This window comes from Vanrija pseudolonga, chromosome 2 (assembly GCF_020906515.1).
Source record: "Vanrija pseudolonga chromosome 2, complete sequence".
NCBI classification, from domain to species: Eukaryota; Fungi; Basidiomycota; class Tremellomycetes; order Trichosporonales; family Trichosporonaceae; genus Vanrija; species Vanrija pseudolonga.
The window spans coordinates 532,868-550,211 of record NC_085850.1 but is presented as its reverse complement, the minus strand read 5'-3'; the positions used below and the strand labels follow the sequence as shown (position 1 = coordinate 550,211).

The window sequence follows — 17,344 nt, the reverse complement described above, 5'->3', positions numbered from 1 at the left end:
TGGTGCATTGAGGTGGAGGCAGGGCAGGGTCACCTCGCCACGCGACTCTGCTTCCGTAGTTTCGGCGTGGCATCTCGCACCCGGATGGCCCTTTGACACTTTTTTACGCTCGTCGGCACGCACCATATAAGTCGCGATCCCATCATCTTTGACTCGTCGGGTGCATGCCCGTCCTGTTCTCTTTCCGCCTCACACTCCCCGTTGTATCCCTAGTATCGTGTGCGACGCGTGTACAGCCCCGCGCTACTGTCGCCTCTTATAGTCTCTTCCACTCTTCCGCCCGTTCCGAAGCAAAGAAGAAGATGCCGCCCAAGAAGAAGGTCGTTGAGGAGAAGAAGGTTATCCTCGGTCGTCCGGGTAACAACTTGAAGGTGAGTGCAAAGCGAGGCGGCTGCAGGCCGCCGAGCGGAGCAAGGAGCTCGGGGTACGGACCCCTCGCTAACACCCCGCGCAGATCGGTATCGTCGGTGTCCCCAACGTCGGCAAGTCGTCCTTCTTCAACACCCTCTCCAAGACCGACCTCGGCAAGGCTGCCAACTTCCCCTATGCCACGATGTGAGTGGGCGTGTGACTTGCAGCTGTGGCAAGCTCGGGCTGACGCCCTCGCTAGCGACCCCGAGGAGGCGCGTATCCCCGTCCCCGACGAGCGCTTCGACTGGCTCGTCGAGGTGTACAAGCCGCAGAACAAGATCCCTGCCTTCCTGACCTGCATCGACATTGCTGGTCTGACGGCCGGCGCGTCGACTGGCGCGGGTCTCGGCAACGCCTTCCTGTCGCACGTGCGCGCGGTCGACGGTATCTTCCAGATGGTGCGCGCGTTCGACGACGCAGAGGTCATCCACGTCGACGGAGACGTCGACCCCGTGCGCGACATGCAGACCATCTCGACCGAGCTCCGCCTCAAGGACATTGAGTGGGTCGAGAAGGCCATCGAGGTCCTCAAGAAGGCTGTCCGTTCCACCGGCTCGGTCTCGCTCGCCGACAAGGCCAAGCGCGAGGAGCTCGCCACCGTCGAGCGCATCCACGCACACCTCCTTGCTGACAAGGACGTGCGCAAGGGCCAGTGGACCAACAAGGAGGTGCGTTACGTTCCGGTATCCTGTTTCAATCCCCCACGTGTTGCTCCGCAACACACCCACCCCTTATCTGATGATAAAGAGCGAAACGCTCTATAAACCCAGCTCTTCGAAGTCGGGGTCACGCCCGAACACACCTAATGAGACCTAAGAACCTACCTGATTCGTTTTATTCTTCCGCCTTGTCCTTGATTTTAATCATTCTTGCGACACAAGCTGACACAAAACTCAGGTCGAGATCATCAACGGCCTCACTCTCCTTACCGCCAAGCCCATCACCTACCTCGTCAACCTCTCGGAGCGCGACTTTGTCAGGAGGAAAAACAAGTACCTCCCCAAGATCAAGGCTTGGATTGACGAGAACAACCCGGGAGACCAGCTCATCCCCTTCTCCGTCTCGCTCGAGGAGCGTCTTGTTGCTCTCTCCGAGGAGGAGGCTGCCGAGGAGGGCGACAAGCTTGGTCTTGGCAAGAAGAACCCCTCGCAGCTCGGCAAGATCACCACTGCCGGTTACGCCTCGCTCGACCTCATCCGCTACTTCACCTGCGGCCCTCAGGAGGTGCGCGCCTGGACCGTCAGGAACGGTATCAAGGCGCCCGCCGCCGCTGGTGTCATCCACTCGGACTTTGAGAACAAGTTTGTCTGTGGTGAGATCATGTCGTACAAGGACTTGAAGGAGCACGGCTCCGAGGCTGCCGTCAAGGCCGACGGCAAGCTGCGCCAGCAGGGCAAGACGTACGAGATTGTTGACGGTGACATTTGCTACTGGAAGGCTGGTCAGTAAGGCGGGCAGCCGGGATAGTAGGCATATAGTAGGCATATGCATGTTTAGAAGCTACGAGGGGCACCGAGCGGCCACCGAGCGGAGCGAGGTGGCGCGAGGTGGACGAGCATGAGATTAGGAGGACGCGACGAGGTGGAAGTCGAGCTCGTCGAAGTTGTATCGGCGGGACCAAAATTTCCAACCACGGCGTCACTGCAAACGTCACAACTCGAACACGATCGAACGAACACGACCAACATCCTTTGCATCAACCACCACACCGCCATGCTCACACCAATCACCGCCCCGCCCCCCTCAATATCGCCAGCGGCGCACGACGAGCTGACGTCCAGCACGCCGGCCTCGTTCGCCGACATTCCGCCCGTGCTGCGGTGGGAGGACGACGCCGAGGTGGTGGTCGAGAGCGGCAGCTGGACGTGGGGCGGCAGTGAGGGCGCGGGTGCAGGCGCGAACGGCAGTGGCGCGGCTCCGCGCGTCAAGGGGCGGCTGTATGTCACGGAGGCGTAAGTAGTGGCGTGTAGAACGAGGGAGACGAGCTAGCTCGCTAACCCTCGCCCGCACAGCGCCGTGTCCTTCCTCCCCGCCAACGGCGGCACAGGCTTCACCCTCCCCTTCCCCGCACTCACGCTGCACGCGCTCACGCCCGCGAGCGAGTCCACCCCGGCACACCTGTACTGCCAGATCGACGAGGGGCAGGTGGACGAGAGCGAGGAGGAGTATGCGCCGTTGTCCGAGATGCGCGTGTTTGTGCCGTCCGAGAAGCGTGCGTTGCGTCGTCGCTGCCTCCTTGCGTAGCGTGAAAGCTGACCCCACGCCCAGTCGAGGGCCTCTTCTCCGCCCTGTCGGCCTGCTCGGCGCTGCACGACTCTGTCCTGCCGAACGGCGAGCCGTCGAGCTTCTTCGGCTTTGGCGACGACGACGACGATGACGAGGAGGACGACGACGGGGCGTTCGACGACGCGGAGGACGGCGAGGACGGCGCTGGCGGACGGGTGAGGTCTGATTTCCACTCGGGGGGCGGGCCGGGCGCGCGGTATAGGCCGTACTAGGCGAGTCTACGAGCGCCGCTAGCGGTGCGAGTGGGCGGAGGGGGAGGCGAAGGGGAGGCGGTGAGGAGGTTGAGGTTGAGGTTGTGGGGAGTGAGTGGCCCGCCCCCTAGCATTGATGGTGCACCGCTGACGTCTTGCAGGACGGCGCCGACGCCGACGCCGACGCGCCCGCCTCCCCCGACCCCATCGAGGCGTTCCTGTCCAAGGTCGACTGGGGCAACGTCGCCCCGCCGGGCGAGTGGGTCGACGTCGGGGTCGTGGAGAGCAGCGGCGGCGGGGCGGGGTGCGCGTCTTGTGACGCCAAGGACGCCGAGATTGCGCGTCTGCGTGCCGAGCTCACGGCCGAGCGCGCGGCCGTCGCGCGCCTGCAGCGCCGCCTTGTCGGCCTCGGCGGGCTCGAGGACAAGCTCGCTGCCGCGGAGATAGTCTAAATGCAATGCATAATTACGTCGTTTGTCTAGTCTGTGCCGCGCGCCGCGCGCCACTACGCCGTCTTGACCTTGTCTGCTGCGGCGCTGTCTGATGGCGCAGCCTCCTCGGCGGCCTTGGCCTCAGCCTCTGCCTCGGCCTGCGCCTGTGCCGCCGCCCTGCGCTGCGCGTTCCACTTGGTACACCGTGCCTGGGCCCACAAGCTCGCCGCGCGCAACCCGCGCGCGAGCTGGACGGCGACGATGCCGACGCTCAGCGTAGCGACGCGCAACCCGCGGCCGAGCGTGCGCAACAGCACAGCCGTTACAGGGCGGCAGCGCCAGGAGCGCGGATGCCAGGTGATGGGCGGCCCGCCGTCCTCGAGCAGCTGCATGGGGTTGAGACGTTCCGCCAGCGTTGGGGGCGGCACGACGGGTAGCGGGGGGTCGACGCGCACGAACCGACTGTACTGCTCGCCAAACGGCGTCGTCGCGCCGCGCGTGAGCCGCTCCTCGAGCGCGCGCAGCGGCCGCACGTCGTTCGGCTGCGGCAGGTCGGTCGTCTGGATGGACAGCACGGAGCCGGGGGCGGGGAGGTACTTGTCTAGCCGGCGCGCGAGGAGCGTGTCGGTGAACAGCCTGTCGCCGACCACGAGCAGGCGGAGGGGCGAGGGGGTGGCGGGGGGTGCCGTCGGCGCCGGCTCCTCTTCGGGCGGGGGGAGCTTTTCTGGCCGCGGCGGCGAGATGGGGTCGCGCTCCCCGCCGCACAGCGGCCCGTTCTCGACCTCGTCGCGCCATTTTCCCAGCAACACCCCCTCGGCTTCATCCTCGGCGCGCTGTACCCTCCTCAGCGGGCGGAGGAGCTCGCTGCGCGTCGTGCGGGGCTTGCCTAGCCTGCCCGCGAAGTACGCGACAATGTCGGCGCTGCACGCGGGCTTCGGCGCGGCGTGGTTGAGCACCGGCGTGCCCAGCGCCAGGGTCAGCGCCTCGGCGCCGATCCCGCCGCGGTCCTTTGCCGAGCCGGACGAGTTGGAGACGACGAGTACCCGGCCTGGTGGGAAGGCGGAGAGGAGGGTGCGCCAGGCTGGCGTGTAGGGCGGGTAGAGGTTGTCTGCGTGCGGGAGGGTCTGTACCGTCAGCGGGGTACGCACGCTCGCTCGCCACCACCCACAATACAGTTGTCCTTGTCTATCACGACGGCGTTGAAGCCCTCCCCTCGTAGCCCCTTCCAGTCGACATGGCCGATGGCTGTGTCGGGTGTTAGTTGTTGGGAAACAATGCGGCGACGCCCCGACTCACTCGCCGCTTTCAAGTCCGGCCGCAGCAGCCGCGGGCGGAGCAGCCCGAGCAGGTTGATGACCGGCGCAGGGAGGTTTACTGGCATGATGCCAGGCGGCAAGGGAGGGTGGTGTTGTTGATGGTTGTGACGTTGGTTGTGAAGTAGCATCAAAGCCAATTTCGCCGTGCCGAGCCAACAAGTGCGATTGACCCCGCGGCAGCCGCGCGACGACATTGTCAACACGCCCTGTGCTTTGTCTGTCCGCGTTTCGTCCGTCGCGTCGCCACCACCACCACCACTCCGCTTGTCGCTCGCCGCACCCCACGAGCCTACTGCATGAGCCTCAAGCGCCGCTCGGCCATCCGCACGTCGTCGTCCCTCTCGCGGTCCAGCGCGTCGCCATCCCCGGGCCTGACGTCGCCGACAGCATCCGACGTCTTCTTCGTGCCAACAGCTAGCACCACCTCGCCACCACCGCCGACCTCGCCCCGGCCCGTGCACGCGCAAGAGCAAGTGCAAGCGCCCGACGCAACGCCCACGAGGAAAGCATCAGCTGCAGCAATGACCAACGCCAACCCCCCCACCACCACTGCCAACAACACCACGCCTGCGCTCCATACCGCCCGGTTGAGCATGGTCGGGTCTGCGAGCCCCGATAAGAAGAAGCTGGACAAGGCGCCCGACGCCGTCGGCGTTAACGCCAAGAACGTCGCTACGCCTGGCGAGCTGTGCGGGTTTGTGAGTACACTGATGGTGCCGGTGTGTGTTCGCCGCGCGCGCCGTCGCTGCCCCGTCGTTGGCCCCCGCTCACCCGCCCCCAGGTCGACACCCTCCTCAACTCGCTCGAGGAGCGCTTCGACCTCATGTCCGAGCAGGTGCTGTGAGTTGTGCGGGTGTGGATCGCTTTAGGCTTCGCTGACATTCTTCCCAGGTCACGAAGTGAGTCCATCGAGGTCGCAGCTTGCTAGCTTCTCTGCACGCCGTCCCTCCCTTCCCCTCCCCGCTAACAACCTTCGCAGTGACGGAAATGTCAGGCCGCATCGACAACCTCGAGACGGCCATCGCAGACCTGATGCACGGCGGCGTCGAGCCGGCGAGCCCGACCCCGCCAGTCAAGAAGAACACGATATAGGCGGGCCTGGACGTGGGCGTGATGACGCCGGTGTAGTGATGATGACGAGGTCGTGGCGACGAGCGAGCGAGTCGTCGCCGCGTACCCCACTGTACATGTATGCTATTATGACCTTTTTGCGCAGCGCGGCGCAGCGCACAGCCCGCTCTTGCCACCGCAGCGCGGCGGCGCCGAGGTGCTTGTGCTTGTTGCCTTGCGACGCCGTGCTGGTCGTGAGCGGCGCGGTGTCGCCGTCCACGCGTCGTTGTTGCTGCCCGTCGTTGTCGACGCGCGGACTTGTCGCCCGACTCCGTGTCCACCAATCCTGTGCTTGAGCAGCGTCTCCCACCTGCCACCGCCGTCCCCCCTTGCCTGCCTGCCCCCTCACTGTACGTCACATTGCGCACACCTCGCTCCCCACCCCACCCACCCACCTCGCAGTCATCCCCCTCCCCTCCTCCCTCCTCTCCCACTTTCGCTTGCTTCCATCACTTCTTCTTCTCCCTCGTCGTCCGACACATCCGCCAGCTCAGCATCCACCACTGTTCACTCGGCGCTCACCCCACTCCGCCGTACCCATCGCCGCCGCCACCCACACACACAGCAGCACCGCGCCACCCGCCAGCCAGCCAGCCAGCCAGCCAGCAGCTCCATCCACCCTCCCACCACCCACTCCCACACGCCCCATCACCCCCACCCACCATGGCATCCATCCTCGATCCGCACTACCTCTGGGCATTCGGGCACCTCACCGTGCTCGTCAACTCTGGTGCGTTGGGATGCGCTCTGTCGCCGCCGCGCTCGTCGCTAACCCCCCACCCACCACAGCCTACATCCTCCTCCAGACGCTCCTTTTCCGCGGAACCCCAACCACACCGTACCGCATCCTGTACCTCGGTGCGCTGCTGTCCTACTCGATTGTCGTGTTCAAGTCGCTCGGCCGGCCGACGGGCACGGCGTGGTTGCGCCGCGCGTTTGTCGACGAGAATGCGCAGTATGGACTCTTGGCGTTTTACTGGTGAGTCGGTGGAAGGAGCGAGCAGCGTCGCCGGTGCCGCTGCAGGCAGCAGAGAGCAATCCAGCCCTGCTGTACACCTCATCGCGCACAACTAACACCCTCAGGCTCATCTCCAAGCCCATCAACGGTGCGTTTACGGCGCGGTCGCGGGACACCGCCCCGCGAAGCCAGGCTTCATCACCCAACCTCTTACTGACACTCCACAGTCACGATCCTTCCATTCGCGACATTCTCCCTGTTCCACTGCGCAACCTTCCTTCGCACTAACATCCTCCCCAAGTTCTACCCGTGAGTGTGAGAGGGAGCGGCAGGCGGGAGGCCGGTTGGACGAGTTACAACCGGGGCTTGCTCGCTCGGCCACGCTCGACAACGCCGCTCACACAACACAGTAAAGTCCCAGCCGGCGCCCAGCGCCCGCCACCCAACTGGGCCGAGAGCCTCGGCCGCAAGATTCAGCTCTGGGTCAAGGGCAACTACGACAAGGCCATGAACTTTGTGGCCTACGCCGAGATCCTCATCCTCGTCCGCGTGACCCTCGGTGCGCTCACCTTCCGCGGCTCGTTTGTCGCTCCCCTCTTCCTCGCCCACTTCATCAGACTCCGCTACCACGCCTCGCCGTTCACGCGCTCGACCATCAACACGATCGGCGCAAAGATTGACCAGCTCGCCGCTGGCCACCCCGGTGCCATCCAGAACACCTGGACCACGGTCAAGCGCGCCATCCACACCTGGGGCGGCGGCAACCTCGTCCCCCAGCCCGGACCTGCGCCCGCCGGCGGCCCCGCGCCTGCCGCTCCCAGGCAGTAAGCCTGTTGAGCGACGCGAGCACCTCGTGCCCAGCAGCAGCAGCAGCAGCCTTAACACCAACTTAATCCTCCCCCCGACCCTCCTCCGTACCCCACACACACGCACCCTCTAATCCCCTCCCCCATCTCGTCACCAATCACCCCCGGTCCCTCTCAGCGACATGCCTGCCGTGCAAGTCTCTGAGCGTTGGCTATTGTTAGATAACCGCCCTATTGCGCCGTAGCCGAGGCACCCCGCATATGCGTGCGCGCGCAAGTTGAATGCAGTCGTAGTTACCAGCGAGGGCCTTGAACAGCAGCGTGGTGCACAGCCGCGCAAGCGAGTTGGAGACAAAGAGGTCGACTGACCGGCCTGGCTGGGAACGGCGAATGAGCCGCGGTGGCTTGGGACATGGACTAAGGGTCGGCCAACCGAGCCGAGTGCGCCGAGTGTGATCGACTTGATGCGGATGGCGAGATGCCGGCGCTCGTGTTTACGACACGTTGGCTGACACGTCGCTCACACACACACATCAATGCAACTTCTCGGTGCACGAGCTTTGCGAGCTTGACCAGCGTCTCACCCACCCTCCACGTCGCACGACTCTGCTCGTATCCAAATACATCGAATACGGCATCCCGAATCGGCGCCGGCGCGACTAACACGCAGACGCCTCGAATACTAATAAAAAGTACCTATCCGCTAAACGCAAGACAAGACTAGAGGTTTTGGGTTATGGAGATGGATGCGTTTAGTGGTCAATGATGCTGAGGTTGCCAGTGATGAGCTTGTTCTCGAGGTTGGTGCCGTCGGGAATCATAATCTTGTTGCCCTCGGTGGCAACAAAGATGCAGGTGCCGGCGAGGCGGATGCCCTTGCCGAACCAGACGTCGCCCGAGACAGTGAGGTGGTCAAGCTCCTTGATGTCGGGGATCGACTTGAAGCGCTTCTCGAAGTTCTGGGCGGCGCGTCAGGGGGGACGTTCGGGACAATGGGCAGTGCGTCGGCAAGCCACGCAGCCACTGGGGTACTCACCGCAACCTTCTTGAACTCGCCGCCAAGCTTGACAACAGGGGTACCGCCAAACTCGCGCGACTTGTCCATGGTGAGGACACCGTGCTGGAGGTTGTAGAGCGACGACTTGATGAGCAGCAAGTCGGAGCACGACTTGACGGGCAGGAAACGCGAACGGGGGACGTTGATGCCGATAGCCGAGTCGAAGTGCTTGATGGCGGCACCAATGGCAGTCTCGAGCTGGATAATCTCCTGGCCCTTGTCGGTCGTCTTGTTGTTGACAATGATCTCGAGCGAGAGCTCGTCGTTGTCCATGATGCGCTTGATCGCCTTAAGGTTGATCCAGATGTTGTTGGTGTTGACTGAGGGTGTCAGGGGAGGTCGCTGAGGGTGGCCGGGTCTCGGCGAGCATCACGGCACCAACTGTATAGGTGCTGTGCTCCCTACAACCCGCCCACCACGCTCACGCGTGGTGTGCTGCTACACTTACAGATCTTAAACTTGCGAGTCGAGCAGAACTCGTCAATGTGGTCCTTGGGGACCTGGGCGACCTCGAGAAGACGGGGCTTGCCCTCGTAGTCGATGATGGTACCACCCTTAATGTCGGCCTTGGTCTTGTCGGTGACCTCCATGACGTACTCTGCCTGCGAGTCAATCATGGTCTGGAGAATGGAGAGGTCGACGACGGCGCCGAGGTTGTCAACGTTGGAGACAAAGATGTACTCCTTGCCGGCGGCAATGAGCTGGTCGAGGAGACCAGAGTTGTTGAGGGCGTCGTAGATGTCACCGTGTCCGGGAGGGTACCAGTTGGCCTTGTCCGAGTTGGCGTCGTGGGGGCAAGGGAGGAGCGACTCCTTGTCGACACGGGGGTAGCGCGACTGGTTGAAGGTAAGGATGTTGATGTTGTGGTTCTGGTACTTCTGGATGATACGGGCAGTGTCGTCATCGGTGTTGAACGAGTTCATGAGGATGAAGGGCACGTTGACGTTGTACTTCTCGTTGAGGTGCTCAATCTGACGGACCGAAAGGTCGAGGAAGGTCATGCCCTCGCGGACCTCGATGATCGACTTGGGGCCGACACAGCCCATGGTGGTACCGAGACCACCGTTGAGCTTGAGGACGGCAAGCTTGCCAAGGATGGCGGGGTCGACGTTCTCGAGCTGCTTGTAGGGGCGGACCTGGTCAGGCTTGGGAGGCTGGATGCGGTCCCAGTCGCTGTAGCACTTTGTTAGCGCCGAGCACAAAACGGGCCGATCACAACAAGCGCGTCGCGCGTCGAACGTGGGCTGCGCGCAAGGGCACCAGGCACTGGGTACACCGCCGCGACCACCGCCCTTTGCCCGTCTGGTCCCACATTTGCACCGCGAATCAAAACTCACATCTTCTCGCCCTTGGCCTTCTCGGTGAGGAAACGGTTGAAGAGGATGAAGAAGCTGTCCATCTCGGCGGAGAAGATCTGGTGAGTCACGTCAGCAAACGTGGGCTTGGGATTTTGATGTCTGTGCGCCCCGCGTGTGTCGTGTCCACTTCGTCTGGATTTAGACGGCGCGATCATGGCGAGAGGAGAGGAGCGCCAGTGTGCGTCGGCGACAGCGCTAGCAGCGACACGTCGGCTCGTCCTCCCTTGGCCTCGTAACACAGACGCCGACACGACACAGCCCCTAGACACTCTCTCTGGCCCTTTACGCACCTTCTTCTTAGCGGGGTCAGTCACGCCGGCGACCATGCGGTTGAGCTCGTTGCGCATCGTCTTGGCAGCGATACCCGTCGTCGCCGACTTGAAGTCCTGTGATGGATGTCAGCGTGTGCCCATGGATGATGATGACGGCGTGGGGGTGATGTCGCTGCTGATGTTGTCGTAGCCGGTGCCGGCGGCAGTGACGACGGCCGGCTTTGCCTGGCGACTTACGATGGACGAGTGTCCGCGCTGGCGGGGGGGCTGGGGGGCGAGGTTGGCAGCCATTGCGATTAGAAGTCTAGTGCTTTGCTTTGCTTTGGACAGATGAGAGAGAAGAGAGAAGAGAGGAGGAAAGGATGATGATGATGATATGTATTGGGGGGAGGGGATGGAGGGGGGTGTGGGATGACAGCCCCAAAGTGAGTCCAGGCGCGGGGGGGGGAAGGGGCAAGGCGAGGCAAGGCCAGCCAGGCGGAGGCTGGGGTCCGACTGTAAACGTCAGGTGCGTCAGGTGTGCAGGTGTCCCAGGCAGGCAGGCAGCTGGCACGCGTCAATCCAGGCAACGCCAGGCCGGCGATTCAGGGCCCAGTCACGTGGCGTCCCGTACTGGCTGCCCCCTCCCCGCGCCAGCCAATGAAACAGCAAACGTGCATGAGCCGAGAGGATTCCAACCTGTGCTGCACTCGGCGCGTACCCCGGACGGTCAACTCTCAACAGTCTAGGTTGGGCCACCACACTGCCCGCCCGCCAGCAGCCAGCCAGCTGGCCCGCCAGCCAGCCAGCAGCAAAAAAACTCAGTCACCCCCCACAACCGCGTCTTGCCGTGCCGCCCGCATCGCATGCCGGTGCCGGCGCCCTAGGCCCGCTTTTGCTTGTCCCGCCGCCGTTCCCTCCTCCGCATGCCGCAGGCGGGCGCGCGCAGATCATGGCGCGTCCCCACAATCGTGCAAAGTCAATGCCGGCCGCGATCCGCGATCACCGAAGTCTGCTGCCAGCTGCCCCAGAAGAAAATCTGCTTTGTAGACTATCGTGCACTGCAACGAGGATGGGATCTGGCCATGGCGTTCTCAGGCGGCGGCGGGCAGAGGGGCAACCTGTAAGCCTCCACTTGAGAACGCAGCCAGGCCCAACGCCATGCTTGGCACCCACACCCCTGCTCCCAATCAAGAGGACGAGCGATCCGCAGTGGCGTGTAGATCCCCTGATTCCACTCAAGGGGAGGCGGAGCCGGGTGGAGGGGTGGGTGGTGGCATACATTCTTGATCGCGAAGCGATCATAGGGGTGGGCGGGTGGGCAATGTAATGCTCGCGCAGCAGGGTGGGTGGGCGGGGAAGGGAGTAGTGAGCGAGCTGGCTCGAGGAGGAAAAAGTCAGAGGGGAAGAAGAGTGGCGAGCTTGCTGCAGGGGAAGGTGAGTGGGGCAGGCAGCTCTGGCTCAACTCTGGCTCCATCAGCTGGGCAGATGGGAAGGTGGGTGAGCGAGATGATACAAACTTCAAGCAGAAGGGCGCAAAGGGCAAAGAAGCAACCAGAGTGTCAGAGTACATGAGCCAGAGCCCAGTGGCAACATGCTCGGTTGGGACCCACCTTTCACCGCCCCACACCCCAACTGGACATGATGATGATGCTACATGACGCATACAAAGCAGCGCACACACGCAGAGATACCAAAACACACACTCCCACCCAGTAAACCCCCCAGCATGCTATGCACAGTCTACTTCTAGTCACGGGGAGGGCTGGGGCATGGGAGTGAGAGAGAGAGAGAGTCGAGCAAGACGACCCAGCACTCAACCGGGCGAACGGGGCACATCCGGGATCACCGGTTGAACCCCGAGCGACGCACTCGGTTTAGTGTAAAACTGAGTCCTCGATTGGAAAAACTGTCGAGCTCGGCGTTTGCCTGGCGTGGTGCTGGAGGCCTGGGCAGAAGAGCGTCAACTCGTGCTGTTTGGGGGCGCGGCCGGGAGCCAGACGACTGGAGTTCAACAACGAACTCGCGACTGGCACACTTACCTCGCTGCTGTCAGACACGCGCTTGCGCTTGTGTTGTCCACCATCCATGACGCCAAGCTGCTGGTTGTATGGAGAGCTGACGCGGTGGGCGGGAGGAGCGGCGCAGCTGGCTCTCGGCGCGTCGGGACCGTGGTCCATCGCAGCCGAGGTTTCGTCGAGAGGAGCCGGGGAGGCGCCCCGAGCCACCGTCGAGGTTCTGGGCGACGAACGGGCCATCGATGGGTTCTGGGAGGTGCGGTGGTCCGAGCCGTCCTTGCGGAAGTCGGCCTTGATTAGATCCAGGAAGCCCTTGGGAAGAGGACCGCCTTCCTCCCTCCAGCTCTTCGACATGGGATCGATGGAAATCGAAGTCTGCACAAGTGTAAGAGTAGCTCCCTGTGCAGTCGACACTGCGGCCTGTCGTTCACGTGCCTCATCTCGTGCTTTAGCCAGCTTGGCACGCTTCTGGTGGTGGCCGGTTCCCGGTGGTCTGCCACGTTTTCTTGGGTTCTCGTCGCCGCCAAAGGTAGATGTTTGCGAGTCGGGTGGCGACCTGTCGTCGGTACCGCGAACCGGGCCGCGACGACGAGTGGCCGGGCTGAGGGAAGCAAGGGGGCGACGCCGCTCGCCATCGTCGTCGGAATCAGCCGTCAGGTCAATCGTGTCAATGGTCAAGTCGATTACGTCGTTGGGAGAGACAGGCGCGGAGGTTGCCGTGCCGCGACGAGCCGCAGAGGAAACGGTCGAGCTTGGAGTACGTTTGGCGGCGGAGGTGGCTGCCGCAATAGTCGATTTGCCCCTCGGGGTAGCCGGCTGGGTAGTTGCTGTCTTTGCGGCAACGGTAAACGTCCCCTTGGCGGCTGGGCTTGGCTTTTCGACAATGGCAGCTCCAACGGTCGAAGACGACCCACGAGTGCGAGGCGATCCAGTGACTCTGACGGCCTCAGCTCTTGTGGACGTCACCTTGGGCGGTTGGAGAATCTGTTGCTCGACAACCGAACCCAATGGCTCTAGGTCCGCCATTGCCTCGTCAGTGTCCCCGTCGGCGTGAGCAGCCTCTTCGACCTGCTCCTCAACTTCCTCCTCCTCTTCCTCCTTCTCTTCCTCCTCCTCCTCTTCTTCCTCCTCTTCCTCCTCCTCTTCCTCCTCCTCGTCATCGTCGTCCTCCTCTGCAGAGTCCTCGCCAGCCAGCAGTCGCTTTTCCGCCTTGGCAGCAGCCCTGGCAGCCTTGAGTCGCTTCCGCTTGTCCTTCTCGCGGTATTCCCTGGCCTTCTCTTGGTTACGCTTCTCCCTGGCAAGTTGCTCGTCGACCTTTGCTTGTGCCTGGCGAGCGAGCTCCTCCTCGTCCGAGTCGGCGCGATAACGGCCGCCCCTCCTGGTGCCGCTGACGACCTTGTTCTTCTCGGCGATGCGCTTCTCTTCGTCCTCTTTGGAGACTAAGGTGTAGCGGCTCCAGACGCCCGTTCCGCGAATCTTGCCTTCGTTCCTCTTGCGCTTGACCTCTTCGCGCAACTTCTTGGCAGTTTCACGAGCCTCCTGAGCGGCGATGTCTGCCCTCTCCTTGGCCTCCTGCTTTTGCCATTCCGCCACACGGAGTTGATCAGTGTCGATGTCCTCGGCCTCGTTATGCAGGCGGAACCTAGCAGCGCGACGCTCCTCTCGGGTGAAAGGCTGGGCGTTGACGTGGACCACCGAGTCGACCTCGTCGTCAACGGGCGTATCACCGCCCTTCTTCTTAGGCGGCTTCTTCTCCAGCGTAGGAGGATCAAGTTTGATCAGATTCGGGCCTTTGTAGTTCTTGGGACAGAGATGAAGTGGCGGAAACGGTTGACGGTCGTTTAATCTTCGTGCGGGCCAGTTGAGTCCGAAGATGAGGGCGTGGCGAAGACATCTGCAGAAGAGTCAGCGCGACCGAACGAAACGGAGGACCCACTTGGTGCAGAAATCAAAATAGGCAGCATTGAACCATACACGCTCAATGAGCGGCTTGACACAGGTTTTACAGCGGACAAAGTTAGCTGGCAGGTCACCGTCGTCGGCAGGGTCCTCGTCGTCGGAATCCTCGGGCTTGACCTTGGGGCGACGCTTTGTGAAAACAAGCTGCTTGGCATTCTTGCGCGCCTCGCGCATCGGGCGGATACGAGGCCGGGGCTCATCGTCCGCACTGTCTTCGTCTGCGTCCCCTCTGGATGAGGCGGCCGGAGAATCCCAGCCGTTGGCAATGGCAGCGGTGCGGCTCTTTCGAGGCGTCAAGGAAACAGAGGCCATTTCCTCGTCATCGTCCTCTGCGTCGGGGCTGCGACTACCCTTGCCGTTCGCCGCGATGGAGAGGTCGGCTGACACCGCGGGCGAGTCGGTAGCGTCGGCTGGCCGTGAGAAGGCACCACGGTGGTTCTTCTCGCAGGTGGCACAAAGGCTGGAGGGGTTTCAGCACGAGTAGAATACCACACACTCACCACTCAATGTTGCCCTTGCCAAAGTAGTTCTCGCCGCTGGATTGTCAGTATCCGTACATGCCGCTGTACCCACTAGAAGGTCGTGAGCTCGTCGTTGACGAGAATAGGACGGAGGACTCTGAAAGTGACGAATTTGCCCTGTCTGAGCAGCTCGACGTTAGGGTTACAGTCGTGCTGGGGGACGAGGGTCAGCCGTGCAAACACCGAATTCTGCGCACTCACGTTGAGGAAACGAGCGGGGCCAAGAAACAACTGGTAACAGCCCTTGAGGCTGGACCAGACGATGCTAAAGTCGCGACGCTTGGTGCGGCCACTGCGACGCTGAGGGCGAACCTCTGTGCCCTTGGCCTTTGCTGCACGTCTCGAGGCCGCCACCGTCTCGGTGTCGCTGTCCTCGTCTTCCTCGTCGTCACCCTCATCTTCGCCCTCCTCCTCGTCGTCGTCGTCCGACTCCTCCTCGCCCTCTGGCTCCACCGCGTCATAGCCCTCGCCAATGTCCATTTCCTCCCGCCACTCATCGGGCAGGTCGACGACACTGCCCTGGAGCTCGCTAACGGTGACACCCGGGGTGAGGTAGGCGACCGCGTAAATGGCCAGTTCGGGGTGGCCCGATACGTGCGAGTAACGATCGGTGGGAGCAATCTCAATGCGCGACGAGGGCAGATAGATCAAGAGATATCGGCGCAGATGCCTGATGCGCAGTCAGCGTTTGTTGTTGTCTAGTGTGGAATGTCGTAACTTAGACGTACTGGAGAAAACGAGCGCGTTGCTTGTTGGTCTGTTTATTTGCCAAGTGCTCCTTGATGACGAAGAATCTGCAGGGAGGTGGGTCAGTTGGGTCTCGTGCATGCGATCGCGCGCTGCGACTCACTCTCGTAGAAGGTCGACGCAGCCAGAGAGGTCACCTGTGACGACGGTCTGTAATCGCGTGTTAGTGTGGAGCTTGGACGGGGAGGGAAGACGGGTCGCGGTGGTGGGGGATGTTGGTGGGCCACCACCACGGGCGCGCCGCGGCACGGGGGGCACTCACCTTGCGGAGCATTGCCAAAACATCGTCCTTCTTGTACTTTGGTCCTACAAACTTGACTTGTTGTGGATGCACGCCTAGTCTGTCTGTTGGGAGGACGCCTAGCTGGTCTACTAGGACGTAGGAGAGAAGGTCGTCATCCTCTGAGAGGTCCTCTGCGGGGCATGTAGTCGCGTGAGTTTCGACTAGAGCCGCGTCCTGGCTTTGTGCTGCTGGTGTTTGCTGTGATGGTGGACGCGGCATCTGCGCCACGAGCCTGGGATGGGTGTGAAGGAATGGTGAAAGAGTGAAGAGTGCAGTGCGAGAGTGAGCGAGTGGGAGAGTTGGTGTGCGAGGAGGGAAGAGGGGGGGAGGATGTGCGACGACAAAATGGTTTGCGAGCACGAGGATGAATGTTGTGGAGTTGTAAAGTGACAGGGGCCGGGGGGGGGGAGGGAGGGTAATGTGGGTGGGTGGGGGTGAATCAAGTTGGGTGGGCGAGTAGAGTGGTGGTGGGTGGTGTGTGTGTTGGTGTGACTTTGTTGGTACCAGCGCGCGGCGACGGCGGCTGGGCTGGGCTGGGCTGGCTTGGGCTGACTGCGTGCTTGGTTGCTGTAAATGGTGCAAATACAAACGACCGAGGCACCACCCAGGGCGACCACGACCGACGGGGTCTCACTTGACCCAAAATCACGGCACTCTGCGCCTGGCCTGCTGACTTTTGGAACAAGGGTAAGCCAACCGCGCCCTGAGACTTCAACTTGGGCAGCAGGACAAGCGACCACTCCGACAACACTTTCAACAACAAATGATCGTCTCTGTTACTGCTTTGTATTAACCACCCCTCCTCCTCACCCACAATGAGACTGATCCAAGCAAACAAAATCCTCCTCGCGTCGTGCGTCGTAGTCGTCCCTTGTAAGTCGTCGACCGCAACAATAACAACAACAACGGCCTTTGTGCGCCGCGCCGCGCCGCCTTCCCCAGACGCCGAGCTCACACCGCATCAGTGTCAATCTACGCCGGCGTCGCCCTCAAGGAGCGATACCTCGCCAAGGAGCTCGCGACCGTGCCAGACGAGTCGCAGATTGTAAAGGAGCGTGCTGTGCGCGCGCGCATCGCGCAGTGAGTTTGCATTGCGCCAGTAGCACACTCAGGCTGACGCCCGACCTAGGCTCGAGCAAGAGCGCAAGGAGCTCATCCAGGAGGGAAGCGACCTCGACCTCAAGATTGCCGACCTCAAGAAGCGCATGGGGCGGGTGTAGGCGGAGGACGCTTGTCTGGCCCAACTCCCCCATGGCATTGTCACTGCCCCACAATACACCTCGCACCGCCGCTATCTCGGCAACAACAGCACCTAAAGCCCGAATACAACAGCACCAGCATCATTGTACGCATATGCATTTTCCAGCATTGTTGAGGTTTGTGTGTATTGTTCCGTCTTGGGTGGGGTAAGCGGTGTTGGTGGCCGCGTGGGGGCCTTGTCCGCCGCCTTACTTGTAGTTGGACTAACCCGTCTGATTGTCCGACTAATGACGGCTTCGGGTGCGACGTAAGATATCCCACAGCCAACCCCTCTTGGGTACCGCTTGCCACATTTCCGACTATCAGCGTGGATGTGGCACAGACTGACAGGCTCGACCGATTGTCCCGAGAAGGGGCGGGGGTAGGTGTGAGGCGACTGCC

General features: G+C 62.4%; 7 protein-coding genes across 7 annotated transcripts; 4 read left to right on the top strand and 3 right to left on the bottom strand.

Annotated features, from left to right (window-relative positions):
• Positions 1 to 164: 164 nt before the first annotated feature.
• Positions 165 to 3,881, top strand: SPAC27E2.03c (Obg-like ATPase 1; the record flags this gene model as incomplete). Its single annotated transcript, XM_062768477.1, has 9 exons — positions 165 to 217; positions 263 to 371; positions 455 to 555; positions 611 to 1,079; positions 1,309 to 1,856; positions 2,193 to 2,363; positions 2,424 to 2,623; positions 2,680 to 2,852; positions 3,050 to 3,881. 9 exons carry the CDS (start codon positions 165 to 167, stop codon positions 3,338 to 3,340), a joined length of 2,115 nt encoding a protein of 704 aa, XP_062624461.1. The 3' UTR covers positions 3,341 to 3,881.
• GEP4 (Phosphatidylglycerophosphatase GEP4, mitochondrial) lies at positions 3,394 to 4,752 on the bottom strand (the record flags this gene model as incomplete). The annotated part of the gene is made up of 3 exons (XM_062768476.1): positions 4,616 to 4,752; positions 4,488 to 4,564; positions 3,394 to 4,443 (listed from the first exon to the last, which is right to left on the bottom strand). Exons 1-3 carry the CDS (start codon positions 4,698 to 4,700, stop codon positions 3,394 to 3,396), a joined length of 1,212 nt encoding a protein of 403 aa, XP_062624460.1. The 5' UTR covers positions 4,701 to 4,752.
• A 108-nt stretch (positions 4,753 to 4,860) lies between these two features.
• Positions 4,861 to 5,846, top strand: Hsbp1 (Heat shock factor-binding protein 1). Its single transcript, XM_062768475.1, has 4 exons — positions 4,861 to 5,333; positions 5,417 to 5,475; positions 5,527 to 5,534; positions 5,615 to 5,846. The coding sequence occupies exons 1-4, from the start codon at positions 4,932 to 4,934 to the stop codon at positions 5,725 to 5,727; spliced, it is 582 nt and encodes a 193-aa protein (XP_062624459.1). The 5' UTR covers positions 4,861 to 4,931; the 3' UTR covers positions 5,728 to 5,846.
• Positions 5,847 to 6,328: 482 nt separating this feature from the next.
• Positions 6,329 to 7,814, top strand: tts1 (Tetra-spanning protein 1). The gene is made up of 5 exons (XM_062768474.1): positions 6,329 to 6,475; positions 6,535 to 6,724; positions 6,829 to 6,851; positions 6,931 to 7,012; positions 7,114 to 7,814. Exons 1-5 carry the CDS (start codon positions 6,409 to 6,411, stop codon positions 7,529 to 7,531), a joined length of 780 nt encoding a protein of 259 aa, XP_062624458.1. The 5' UTR covers positions 6,329 to 6,408; the 3' UTR covers positions 7,532 to 7,814.
• Positions 7,815 to 8,133: 319 nt separating this feature from the next.
• Positions 8,134 to 10,562, bottom strand: fyu1 (putative UTP--glucose-1-phosphate uridylyltransferase). The gene is made up of 6 exons (XM_062768473.1): positions 10,434 to 10,562; positions 10,215 to 10,310; positions 9,904 to 9,980; positions 9,015 to 9,739; positions 8,546 to 8,886; positions 8,134 to 8,468 (listed from the first exon to the last, which is right to left on the bottom strand). Exons 1-6 carry the CDS (start codon positions 10,485 to 10,487, stop codon positions 8,262 to 8,264), a joined length of 1,500 nt encoding a protein of 499 aa, XP_062624457.1. The 5' UTR covers positions 10,488 to 10,562; the 3' UTR covers positions 8,134 to 8,261.
• Positions 10,563 to 11,816: 1,254 nt separating this feature from the next.
• SET9 (Histone-lysine N-methyltransferase SET9) lies at positions 11,817 to 16,104 on the bottom strand. The gene is made up of 9 exons (XM_062768472.1): positions 15,683 to 16,104; positions 15,524 to 15,570; positions 15,402 to 15,467; positions 14,875 to 15,343; positions 14,726 to 14,826; positions 14,653 to 14,688; positions 14,130 to 14,612; positions 12,218 to 14,087; positions 11,817 to 12,123 (listed from the first exon to the last, which is right to left on the bottom strand). Exons 1-9 carry the CDS (start codon positions 15,920 to 15,922, stop codon positions 11,992 to 11,994), a joined length of 3,444 nt encoding a protein of 1,147 aa, XP_062624456.1. The 5' UTR covers positions 15,923 to 16,104; the 3' UTR covers positions 11,817 to 11,991.
• A 368-nt stretch (positions 16,105 to 16,472) lies between these two features.
• LOC62_02G001971 (uncharacterized protein) lies at positions 16,473 to 17,079 on the top strand. Its single transcript, XM_062768471.1, has 3 exons — positions 16,473 to 16,576; positions 16,669 to 16,783; positions 16,833 to 17,079. The coding sequence occupies exons 1-3, from the start codon at positions 16,519 to 16,521 to the stop codon at positions 16,921 to 16,923; spliced, it is 264 nt and encodes an 87-aa protein (XP_062624455.1). The 5' UTR covers positions 16,473 to 16,518; the 3' UTR covers positions 16,924 to 17,079.
• Positions 17,080 to 17,344: the final 265 nt, after the last annotated feature.

Bases quoted from the DNA above. Each gene is read 5' to 3' on its own strand.
- Hsbp1 (XM_062768475.1), top strand. From the start codon at position 4,932: ATGAGCCTCAAGCGCCGCTCGGCCATCCGCACGTCGTCGTCCCTCTCG. The intron at 5,334-5,416 runs GTGAGTACACTG...ACCCGCCCCCAG, and splicing joins CTGGCGAGCTGTGCGGGTTT to GTCGACACCCTCCTCAACTC.
- tts1 (XM_062768474.1), top strand. From the start codon at position 6,409: ATGGCATCCATCCTCGATCCGCACTACCTCTGGGCATTCGGGCACCTC. The intron at 6,725-6,828 runs GTGAGTCGGTGG...TAACACCCTCAG, and splicing joins GGACTCTTGGCGTTTTACTG to GCTCATCTCCAAGCCCATCA. The intron at 7,013-7,113 runs GTGAGTGTGAGA...CACACAACACAG, and splicing joins ATCCTCCCCAAGTTCTACCC to TAAAGTCCCAGCCGGCGCCC.
- fyu1 (XM_062768473.1), bottom strand. From the start codon at position 10,487: ATGGCTGCCAACCTCGCCCCCCAGCCCCCCCGCCAGCGCGGACACTCG. The intron at 9,740-9,903 runs GTGAGTTTTGAT...AAAGTGCTACAG, and splicing joins AAGGCCAAGGGCGAGAAGAT to CGACTGGGACCGCATCCAGC. The intron at 8,887-9,014 runs GTAAGTGTAGCA...TGACACCCTCAG, and splicing joins GACTCGCAAGTTTAAGATCT to TCAACACCAACAACATCTGG.
- SET9 (XM_062768472.1), bottom strand. From the start codon at position 15,922: ATGCCGCGTCCACCATCACAGCAAACACCAGCAGCACAAAGCCAGGAC. The intron at 14,689-14,725 runs GTGGGTACAGCG...CTGACAATCCAG, and splicing joins GACGAGCTCACGACCTTCTA to CGGCGAGAACTACTTTGGCA. The intron at 12,124-12,217 runs GTAAGTGTGCCA...TCTTCTGCCCAG, and splicing joins GCGTGTCTGACAGCAGCGAG to GCCTCCAGCACCACGCCAGG.
- LOC62_02G001971 (XM_062768471.1), top strand. From the start codon at position 16,519: ATGAGACTGATCCAAGCAAACAAAATCCTCCTCGCGTCGTGCGTCGTA. The intron at 16,577-16,668 runs GTAAGTCGTCGA...ACACCGCATCAG, and splicing joins GTGCGTCGTAGTCGTCCCTT to TGTCAATCTACGCCGGCGTC. The intron at 16,784-16,832 runs GTGAGTTTGCAT...CGCCCGACCTAG, and splicing joins GTGCGCGCGCGCATCGCGCA to GCTCGAGCAAGAGCGCAAGG.